This window comes from Strigops habroptila, chromosome 18 (assembly GCF_004027225.2).
Source record: "Strigops habroptila isolate Jane chromosome 18, bStrHab1.2.pri, whole genome shotgun sequence".
In the NCBI taxonomy this organism is placed as follows: domain Eukaryota; kingdom Metazoa; phylum Chordata; class Aves; order Psittaciformes; family Psittacidae; genus Strigops; species Strigops habroptila.
This window is the reverse complement of record NC_044294.2, coordinates 6,613,767-6,624,525: the sequence shown is the minus strand read 5'-3', so window position 1 is coordinate 6,624,525 and position 10,759 is coordinate 6,613,767. Positions and strand designations below refer to the sequence as shown.

Below are 10,759 nucleotides of genomic sequence, written 5' to 3'. Positions count from 1 at the left end.
CTCCCGCCCTCCCCGCTCTCCGATTGGCTGCGCGGGGCGCGGCGCGGCCCAATGGGCGGGCGGCGCGGGCGGAAGCGTGTCGCGGGGGCGCGGACCGGAAGCGGCGGCCGCAGACCCCGGCGAGCGCAGCGCCGAGACCCCGGTACCGCCGCGCGCTCCACCCCCCCGCCCGCTCCCGCCGCCTCCGCCCCCTCCCCCTCCCGCCGCCGCCGCCATGTTCCTCACGCGCTCCGAGTACGACCGGTGAGTGCCCGCCCCCGCCTGCGGCTGAGTCACGGCCCGTGGCGCCCGGTCCCGCAGGGCCCCCGCGGCCGCGCTCCCGGCGCTGACCCGTGCGCGCTGTTGTCCCGCAGGGGCGTGAACACGTTCTCTCCCGAGGGGAGGCTGTTCCAGGTGGAATACGCCATCGAGGCCATCAAGGTACGGTCCGGGGGTGCTGGGGGCTCGTTCCGGGTCGGCGCCGCGGCTCCCGCAGGGGCCGTTGCTGAGGGCCCCCCCCCGCAGCGCTGCGGCCTCCGCTCCGCTCTGCAGCGGGAGGAGCTCGGTCCCCCCCCGCCAGCCCTGCTGTACGGGGCAGAGGAGCCAAACGTGTCCCCGCGTCCAGGGCAACGTGTCCTGCCCCCAGCGAACCCCAGCGCGCACCCGAGAGCTGGGGCCGAGGTGTGAGCCCCCGGGTGCCCGCACACTGCAGCTCACACCGGCCCTGCGCCCCCCGCCCCTGCGCCCCCGAACACTGCCCAGGAGCACTTGACGTGCTGCATCCTCACCTCCCGGAGCCCCGGCAGCATTCCCGCCTGCCCCTTGGGCTCTGTGAAGGTGGAATTGTGGAATCAATCATGGAACCCCAGCCTGGTTTGGGCTGAAGGGACCTTAAAGCTCCCCCAGTTCCAACCCCTGCCACGGGCAGGGACACCTTCCACTAGAGCAGGTTGCTCCAAGCCCCTGTGTCCAACCTGGCCTTGAACACTGCCAGGGATGGGGCAGCCACAGCTTCTCTGGGCACCCTGTGCCAGCGCCTCAGCACCCTCACAGGGAAGAGCTTCTGCCTCAGAGCTCATCTCAATCTCCCCTCTGGCAGGTTAAAGCCATTCCCCTTGGCCTGTCCCTACAGGCCCTTGTCCAAAGCCCCTCTCCAGGTTTCCTGGAGCCCCTTTAGGCACTGGAGCTGCTCTGAGGTCTCCCCTTCAGGAGCCTTCTCTTCTCCAGGCTGCCCCAGCCCAGCTCTCTCAGCCTGGCTCCAGAGCAGAGCTGCTCCAGCCCTTGCAGCAGCTCCAGGGCCTCTGGACTCTCTCAAGCAGGGCCTTCAAACAGCTTTGGAAGGCATCCAGCCATCCCTCCATGCCTCCCTCCATCCCTCCATCATCCATCTCTTCTCCAAGCAGCATCAATTTTGACAGCTTAAAGCCTTGTGAATCCTCCTTTGCAAGGCAGAAGTTGACTCCGGGTGCCAGAGAGGAGGATTTCACATCACAGCCTTTCCTCTGACCACATCCACACCACTGCCTTGGCCACCTTTCTTCCCGTTAGCTCCTTTGCTCCCAAGCATCCCGGTATCCACAACAGGATTTACCCCAGGAACAAGAGCACTTGGTGCAGGTACCATTATCAGGGGCACTTCTCCAGCCTCTGCCTGCTCCCAGCACTCGGAGCTGTGCACAGATCCCAGGGGAAGAAGGAACACGGGATGTTCCTGCAGGGGTGTTGCTGTGAATGAGGCTGCAGCAATTCCATCATGGGCCGAGGAGGGAGAAAGGGAGAAGCCAGAAGCTCCCACAATTCCTGCTCTAATGGATGTATTCGGGGCTATGAAGTCAGCACAGTGACCGGTATCCATTGGGAGTTTTCACTTCCCATGCGTTGATAAATGTTATCACCTTTAGATCCTTGTAGAAGCAGGGCAGGGGCAGTAAATCCAGCTCCCTCCTTTCCCCAGCCCAAACCCAGAGCTGCTCCGAGCTTCCTCACCTCATCTCCTGGCCAGTTCTGCCCCCAAGGCTTCAACTTATTCCCAATGAACAGCCACATTCCCAGAAACAGGAATGTTTTGTAGTTGAGGACACTTCCCGCCCCAGAAAAGCAGAGGTACCTTCAGCCTTCCTCAGAGCAACCCTTGCTTCGGGTCTTCAAATGCACCTGAGCCAAAGGTGAGCAAGCTCCAAGGTGTGAGAGCAGAGAGCTGGGGCGGGGGGGGAAGGGGCCACTTTGGCAGATTAAAGGGAAAATTGAGCTGGGTCAGCCTGGAGAAGAGAAGGCTCCTGAAGGGGAGACCTTAGAGCGGCTCCAGTGCCTAAAGGGGCTCCAGGAAACCTGGAGAGGGGCTTTGGACAAGGGATGTAGGGATGGGATGAGGAGAAACAGCTTCCAGCTGGAAGAGGGAAGAGTTGGATGAGATACTGGGAAGAAGCTCTTCATTATGAGGGTGCTGAGGCACTGGCACAGGGTGCCCAGAGAAGCTGTGGCTGCCCCATCCCTGGCAGTGTTCAAGGCCAGGTTGGACACAGGGGCTTGGAGCAACCTGCTCTAGTGGAAGGTGTCCCTGCCCGTGGCAGGGGTTGGAACTGGAGGAGCTTTAAGCTCCCTTCAGCACAAACCATTCCACGCTTGGCAGCAGCCCTGGCAATGTCCATGCTTCAACCTTCCCAGTTTCCTGCTCCCAGTCCCAGCATTCCAAGTGCGCTGTGCAAAGCTCTAGCACCTTGGGGGTGGGTTTCTGCCTCCAGCACACACCACCTGCAAGGCACAGGTAGCGCTGCACCGCTTCCGGGGGGTGACCCTGCCCTGGGGGGGCTGCTGACCCCGCGGTGGTTTCCAGCTCGGCTCCACGGCCATCGGGATCCAGACCTCGGAGGGCGTGTGCCTGGCAGTGGAGAAGAGGATCACGTCCCCGCTCATGGAGCCCAGCAGCATCGAGAAGATCGTGGAGATCGATTCCCACATAGGTAAGGAGGAAGAAAGGAGCTTGGGGGGCTCCTCTGGTAGAGCCCCCCTTGACTTTGGGGGCTACATCCACCAGCCTCTGCCTCCTGGGAGCATCAGGAGCCGGGGTTTGGGGCTGCCCTTCCCTGTGAGCAGAGCTGAGCGGGAATGCTCATCCCTCCCGGGTCCTGGTTGCCAGTTTTCCAGGCTCCAGGCCAGCAGGACATAGTTAGAGGCGCAGGAAGAGGCAGCTGAAGCACCCCCCCGGCCTCACTGCCCTCCCTCCTGAGAGCTCATCCCAAATTTAGCTCTGGGAGGGCAGGGAATTACTGCTGAAGGTTTGATGTGAAGCCAGGTCCTCATGGAGCACTAATGCAAGCCTGGGTCCCGGCTCCCAGCAGCCTCCTGCACCCTGGGGGGGCCCAGCACGGGCTCAGGAGCAGATGTGGAAAGCAGGAGAGCTCCCGAACACCCGTGTTGGTGCTGACGTGGGTCATGGGAGCTCCCGAGGAGCCTCATCTCCTCCTGCCATGTGCTTGTGGAGCAGCCCCTCTCTTCCTGCGGCAGGTTCTGCTGCTGCCGCCCCAAAGCCGTGGCTCATCCAGCTCCCGTGGAGGCCACTGAGGAGTTCCCCTTCCAAGCTCTTGCATCTCCTCTCGGTTGGCTTCTCTTGGAAGGCCTCAAACGCGGCTCCGTCCCCCCGCTGAGCCGTGGGCTGGGCAGGAGGTGTGACAGCCCTGCCACGTACCTGCCCTTCAGCTCTGGGGCAGACGCCTTTGGATCCATCCTCCCTGCCCCTCCAGCAAGCAGAGCAGTGCCTGCTCCCCCACGGAGAGCTTTGGGAAGGGACATTGCCAGTCATCAGGGAAATGATCCGTGTTTTCCCTCTCTGCTTCCAGGCTGTGCCATGAGTGGTCTCATAGCTGATGCCAAGACTCTCATCGATAAAGCAAGAGTGGAGACTCAGGTGAGACTTGGCATTCCTGCTCTTAAACCAGCAGCGCTGGTCTGGGGGCATTCTGGAAGCCTCTGGAATGGGAAGAGCATCCCAGGGAAGGAGCTGGAGGGGAGTGGGGGCTTTCACTTGTATTGGGGATGCTTTTGGCACCTTCACGTTCCTCAGTGCCTCAGGTGCGAATCTGTGCTGGAGCGAAGGCTCTTCTGGGAGGTTTTCCTACATGTCAGCCCTTTCCCACCCTCTGGAGAACGGGATAACCCCAGAAACACGCTGGGATGAAGTGCTCTGACCTTGTGTTTGCCATCCCAAGCTTTTCAGGGGACCTCCCAGCTTGATCTGCACTTCCCACTCTCACCCTGGCGCTCCCCTCCTGTGGCCGGATGGGCAAAGAGAAGTTGTCTGTGGCTGCTTCGCATCACTCCAGCCCTCGGTGTGAGCGATCCCGGCTCACCACGTTTTGGGAATGAGGTGCTAACCCTGTGTTTCCCTGGATTTCTCCCGCAGAATCACTGGTTCACCTACAATGAGACCATGACCGTGGAGAGCGTGACCCAGGCCGTGTCCAACCTGGCGCTGCAGTTTGGGGAGGAGGACGCGGACCCAGGGGCCATGGTGAGGGGTTGGGGGGGTCTCTTGCCTCCCCCCTGCCTTTGCCTGTGGCCCTGCCCTGACCTGGTGCCTCTTTCCCGCTGCAGTCTCGTCCGTTCGGCGTGGCGCTGCTCTTCGGAGGCGTGGATGAGAAGGGACCTCAGCTGTAAGTGCAGCTCCCTGCGGCCAGGCCAGCTCTGGCAGTGACAAAGCCTCTCCCAAAGCTCCCCAGGACACCTTAATGGCTTGATTCTGGGACTTCACTTAAGCCAAACCCTTGGGCTTTATCCCATTATGGACCTGATGTGTCCATTAATGCTGCTAAAGCCTTCCTTTCAGAGCACCACCTGCAGCAGCCTGCTCAGGGTTGCTGCAGACCCCTTGTCTTCACTGAGTCCTTCCTCTTTAGCCTGGTTCCTGGGCGGGAGGGAGCTGTCAAAGCTCTCCTCATTCCCAGTTTATTCTTACCTTTCCCTAAAGGAGTAGCAGAGCCACCAGTAACATAATCCGTGGAGCCTGCTGTAGCATTCCTTAGGGAGGTGCTGTAACCTGAACTCCTCCTCCTGTGCTTCAAACCCTGCGGGGGGAACGGCTCAGCAGAGCCAACCCAATAAGGTCTCCCCATGGAGCAGGAGGGAAAACTTGCTGGGTTATTAACTAAGGGGGGAAATCAAGGGGGAAATGGTCCTGCTCTGAGCATGGAGGGCAGTGGCAGGAGCCTAAAGCTCCTCATCGAGCCTCCCAGCCCAATGGGTGCCTCTTTGGTGCTCCTCACCCCTCGCCTGGCTCCTCTGGGTGCCAAGAGCAGAGACCTGTGAGGTTTTGAGTCCCCCGAGGCCGTGGGGTGGCAGGGAGGAGGCTGGAGGTGGCTGCTGCGAGCTCTGCCCCACACGCACAGCCGGGTGCTCCTCCCCCGGCGCGGGGGGTCCCTGCGGCGGCCCCGTGCTGGGGTCACCCCTCGCCCTGTGCCCGCAGGTTCCACATGGACCCGTCGGGGACGTTTGTGCAGTGCGACGCCAGAGCCATCGGCTCCGCCTCGGAGGGGGCTCAGAGCTCGCTGCAGGAGGTTTACCACAAGGTAAAGGCTGGAGGAGCTGCCGGCTCACCTCCATTCCCCCAGGAGCTGCTGCTTTCCTTCCCGTGGTGATGGAGAAGCTGCTCCTGGCGCGGTAGAGGAGGGGCCCGAGGTGCTCAGGGGGGGCCCGGCTCCTTGGCGCTGGCTGCCGGGGTGGGTGTCAGTGCTGAGCTGCGGGGGGAGCACGTACAAGCGGGAGCAGAGCACCCAGCAGCTCCCCCCCCCCCGCTGCCGCCACAGGGGGTGTTGGTCTCCTCCAGTGGGTGACAGTTAAAGCCATGTCAGGAAGGACCAAATACCCCCAGAGCCGGGGCTGGGGGGATGGATGCAGCCCAAAGCGTGAGGAACTAAAGCAAGTGGCTTTGTCTCACCACACCTCGTAACCCAGTGAACTTCCAGGCTTAACACTGCCAGAACTGCTCTCGTCTTGTATTAAACAGAGACTTCCTTCCCTCCACGAGGAGGGAGCTGCTTGTTCCGTGTGGTCAGGAACCAACTGCTGCTGAAAAGCGCCCTTGAGGGTGGTGATGCTCTGAAGGCTGCAGCCCAGGACTCAGTAACCTTACTGGTTCACAGCAGAACTGCTCCAGTTCTGGGCTCCCTTAACCCTCTGCAAGCACAGATACCACCACTCTTTGCCTGTTCCCCATCCCTCTGGCTCTAGTTCCCCCTCACACAGGGATTTACATGGTTAAACCCTCAGAGGGAATCCAGCTTTTCAGAGCTCCTTGAAGAGGGGGATAGACAGGAACTGGTGAGGAGAAACAGCCCCTCATGTCCCAGGCCTGAGCACAGGCTGTTTGTGCCCCGTTGTTAAGCTTTGCAGAGGCAGAGAGGCACCGTGCCGTGGCTGTCACTGTGCCGTGGCTGTCACTGTGCCGTGGCTGTCACCCTCCTGCCCCAGCAGCAGCTTTGATCTCTTGTGGGTGCTGTCTATAATTTGCTAAGCTTTGAAACTTGCTGCCAGGACCAGCTTAAACGCTTTGGGAGGAGCAGGAGGGGAGCAGCGCCCTGTCACTGCTGAAGGGACAAGCACTTGACGTGTCACTGAGCGAGCACTTTGTTTTACAGTCTATGACACTGAAAGAAGCCATCAAATCTTCCCTGGTCATCCTGAAGCAAGTGATGGAGGAGAAGCTGAATGCGACCAACATCGAGGTAACTGGGGCTGGGGTGTGGGGCAGGCACTGGGGTGGTCTTGGCTTCCTCACTGCACATCCAGTGTCTCAGGGGTGTGTTGTAGAGCATGGAGGAGGGCCTGTAAGGACAGGCCAAGGGGAATGGCTTTAACCTGCCAGAGGGGAGACTGAGATGAGCTCTGAGGCAGAAGCTCTTCCCTGTGAGGGTGCTGAGGCGCTGGCACAGGGTGCCCAGAGAAGCTGTGGCTGCCCCATCCCTGGCAGTGTTCAAGGCCAGGTTGGACACAGGGGCTTGGAGCAACCTGCTCTAGTGGAAGGTGTCCCTGCCCGGGGCAGGGGTTGGAGCTGGAGGAGCTTTAAGGTCCTTTCCAACACAAACCATTCCAGGACTCTCTGAACGAGCTGAGGAGCAGCTCAGGGCTTCCCAACCTGCCCGTCTCTGCTGCAGGGGTGCAGGTGGCTTAACCCAGCTCACCCTGCAGCCCTCTGACCTCACAGCCCTGCTGTGCCACTCGGGTCTCTGCTTCCTCCCCAGGTTTGGCCATTCTCTTTTCCCTGGTCCTTGTAACATTAGAAGCAATGGGAATTCTGCAGCTTCTGGACTTGCTATATTCAGTCTTGAGCCAGGGCCAACAATCTGCTGGGCAGGAGCTGCACCGAGGTGAAGCCTCGGGCAGGAACGTGCTTCCCCTTGTCCCCTTTGCCCACAAGCAGCTGAGCTCAGCCCGTCCTGAGCGCTCTGGCTCCGCACGTCCCCACCGGTGTGGTGGGACCTGTCCCCTGCAGCCCTGCTCTTGGCCTTTAGTGCTCCTTTACAGGCAGGAAAGGTAAAAGCCCCTCACTTTGCTGCTGGTAGTGGCTGGATGATGAGCAAGGCTGGAGGATAGAGTTTGCTTCTATTTCGGGCAGGTTATGAGACACTGGACCTTTCCAGATCATGGCATTCCAGCTCCTGAGCTGCTCTGCTCCCATTCCTTTCCTCTGAGCGCTGGGAACCCGTTCCCCAAACAGCCTGAAAGGGTGCACCCTGCTTTTCCTCATCCAGCACTGCCGTGGGGACCCTTCGTGGCAGGGTGAACCAGCTTCCTTTGGGTGGGAAGGCCAAAGAGGCGCTGGAAACCTGGATCCTGTGTCCAGGAACGCTGCCTGATGGTGGGATCCGCTCCCAGCCCGCACCGAGCAGCTCTGTCCCGGCCAGCCCCAGGCCCCCTGTGCAAGATCTGCAGCCCAGAGCTCGAGGCAGAGGAGCATGTACAGTATCCTTATGCCACGTCCCTGCTTAACAGGGCTTAACTGTGCTTGGCAAAGCCCTCCCCTTGGTGAGGAATCATCTCGGGGTTGGGTATGAGAGGAACGCTGAGGAGTAAAAGGTCTCTATTGACTCAAGTCACCCTTGGGCTGGAAACCTCCTACCTGAAGGAGCCACTTGGCTTGGTAGCGAGTACAAGTATGTGGTGCTCTGGAGTATTTACTCTTGGGGGGGGGGGGTCCATCCAGAAGCAAAGTGTGGTCACAGGAGAGGTAAATCCATTGGAAGCAAAAGCCGGGAGCCTCAAACAACGCGATGCCTTTAGATGAGTTACTTCCCCTTGAAGCCGCTGAGGGAATGGTTGAGTAAAGCTCCTGTAGGGAGGGAGAGGGTGAGGCTCCAAGTGCCTGCTTTGGGTTTTGGGGTGTACACAGCAGTGATGTCGTGTTGTTTTGGGGCCAGCAGCAGCCCCATACAGGTGCTTTGAGGGGCCTGAAGTGGCATCTGCAGTGTGTGGGGCTGGTCCCATGGACCCGGGGCCCTCGGGGACTCGCGGGGTGAGGCTTTGGGGTGTTCCTCTTTGAGGAAGGCTCCTGCTCCCTTCCCCTGCCCCAGGGGCACATCCGGCACCTCCTGCGCTTACGGGTGGTGCTGAGAGCAGAGGAGCCTCAGCAGAGCTCTGGGGCTTCCCCAGGAGCTCGGTGTGAGCCGGGTCCTGCTGCCATCCCTGCTCCTGTCCTGCCCCCGGGCTCTCCTGCTGCTGCCCCGAGGGGCAGGATCCGCTCCCTGCCCTGCTGCTCGCTCTGGGGTGCTCCCGGCACACGGGGGGGGTCGGGGCCGGGTTGTGATGAGCTGCTCCTCCTCACCCAGCACCCCTCGCGCTCTCTTGGCTCTCATGAAGCATGTACCAGGGCAGGATGTGTCCCCTTGGTTGCTCACTGGAGGAGAAGAGGCGCCTGTGCCGAGGGCCGTGTGGAGCTGCATCCCATCACCTCTCCCCTCATCGGGCAGCCGCAGCCTCTTCCCCGTGGCCATTCCCTGCTGCTCCTATGAGGAGACTGAGTCAATTCAAAGCTATTTCTGCAGCAAGCAGCTATTTTGGGGCATCCCGGAGCGTGTTCCGGGCTGGAATGCTGCTGCTGGGCCGGCCGCAGGGACAGCTGCCGCGCTGCTCCGCGCTTAACCCCTCGCTCCTTCCCTCGCAGCTCGCCACCGTGGAGCCCGGCCTGAAGTTCCACATGTACACGAAGGAGGAGCTGGAAGAGGTCATCAAGGATATCTGAAGAGGAAGAAGACACCCTCAAAGGTTCATTCCCCCCAATCAGAGTGACGTGACTCAGCTCCGCTCCCTGCCCTCTCTTTGCCAGCAGCAGCGGTTGCTCTTCACAGAAGGCTCTTGAGGGTTTTTTACTGTTCCTGCACATGACTGATCTCTGCGAGTTGAGGAAAGGAGAATAAAGCCTTTTGTTACTCTGCCCCGGGCTCCTTGTCGAGGTTTGGGGACGCCGAGAGCTGAACGCAGGCACCATCCGTGCCACAAGCGGGGCCGAGTCTCCCTCTCGTGGTGACTCCACATCAGCTCGTCCGCAGCTGGGCCCGAGCCCTGGAACCGGGACGTTCTCAGCTTGGTTTGCATCTTTGGTGCGTCCCCCTTGTCCTTCTCCCATGGTTTTTGTCCATAAGGCCTGAGCTGGAGCTCTGCCTCCTTCCCAGGGCCCAAATCCATTACCAGGCTTGGGATTTGCTTGGGAATACCCATAACGCTGATGGACCAGAGCCCACCAGGGCTGGGGTTAGTGGTGCAGCCCCTTCCCTGTCACCTCCTGCTTAGGTTTGAGGGCAGTGGTATTTTGATTGGAAAACTTCTGCTCATCCCCTTGATTGGGCTGGTTTTATTTCTTGTTCCCCAGCATTATCCTTGGAACAGCATCTCAGAACTGAAGGGATAAGGGAATAAACTGGGATTTAAGTTATGGAATGGTTTGGGTTGAAGAGACTTTAAGGTCATCCACTTCCATCCCCTGCCACGGGCAGTGACACCTTCCACTGGAGCAGGAGCCAAATGGTCACAGCAACCACTTGTACCCACCAGCCTCTCCCTGTTACCGTCTGGTAACACCCGTCCTCTTCATGTCTCCCTCTCTCGCTGTTGCCAGATGGATGTGGGAAGGGAACCGGGTCTTCAGGGCTGGACCAGCCCTGGGATAACCTCAGCTCTTCCATCCTCTCCCGTTCCTGCTGGGAGTTTCCCCTCTTTGCATTAACACCCTGAAGGACACAAAGTGGATCATCAGGCGCTGCCCGAGGCCATGGTACAGGCTGACCACACCACCTTTACGTACAGGTGAAGGTCACGGATATGCAGCTGATGGGCTCTACCCTTCCCTGGAACCCTGATGTGGCTCTGCCCATGCTCCTGCTCCTGCTGCCGATGTGGGGCGTGGGAGCTCGCCGGGCAGGAATATCCAGCGGGTCAGGGCCATGGGGCACCGCCCAGCGCCAGTCACCCCATAGGGACTGTCACCTCCTGCCACATCCACCCTCATCCCAAACCTGCCCTGGAGCCTCGTGTCCCCTCGGGGCTCGGTCGGGGTCCCTTTTCCTTTGGGGAGCGGTGAACCCGCTGCTCCCGCGGGATTGTTTGTGTCCTCGGCCGCACAAAAGCTCTTTCTTCCCGGTGACACGGGTGCGCCAGCGGCAGCGGCCCCTGGAACCGGCTCTTCGGGAAGGGAAAATTGAGGCTTTGTGCTCCTTATCTGATCCCTCCCGGCGAGGGCAGAGCCTCAGCTCCCAGCCCGGGCGGACAACGAGGGCAGTGGGAAGCGGGCTGGGAG

At 60.5% G+C, this 10,759-nt stretch overlaps 1 protein-coding gene across 1 annotated transcript; it reads left to right on the top strand.

The window, feature by feature from the left end:
• Positions 1 to 54: 54 nt before the first annotated feature.
• Positions 55 to 9,401, top strand: PSMA5 (proteasome 20S subunit alpha 5). The gene is made up of 9 exons (XM_030473005.1): positions 55 to 243; positions 354 to 420; positions 2,813 to 2,939; positions 3,816 to 3,883; positions 4,379 to 4,486; positions 4,570 to 4,628; positions 5,438 to 5,540; positions 6,609 to 6,695; positions 9,131 to 9,401. The coding sequence occupies exons 1-9, from the start codon at positions 215 to 217 to the stop codon at positions 9,206 to 9,208; spliced, it is 726 nt and encodes a 241-aa protein (XP_030328865.1). The 5' UTR covers positions 55 to 214; the 3' UTR covers positions 9,209 to 9,401.
• The last annotated feature ends 1,358 nt before the right edge of the window (positions 9,402 to 10,759 follow it).

Excerpts from the sequence above, each read along its gene's own strand:
- PSMA5 (XM_030473005.1), top strand. The coding sequence starts at position 215 with ATGTTCCTCACGCGCTCCGAGTACGACCG. Across the intron at positions 421-2,812 it reads ACGCCATCGAGGCCATCAAG|CTCGGCTCCACGGCCATCGG; the intron begins GTACGGTCCGGG and ends GGTGGTTTCCAG. Across the intron at positions 6,696-9,130 it reads TGAATGCGACCAACATCGAG|CTCGCCACCGTGGAGCCCGG; the intron begins GTAACTGGGGCT and ends CTTCCCTCGCAG.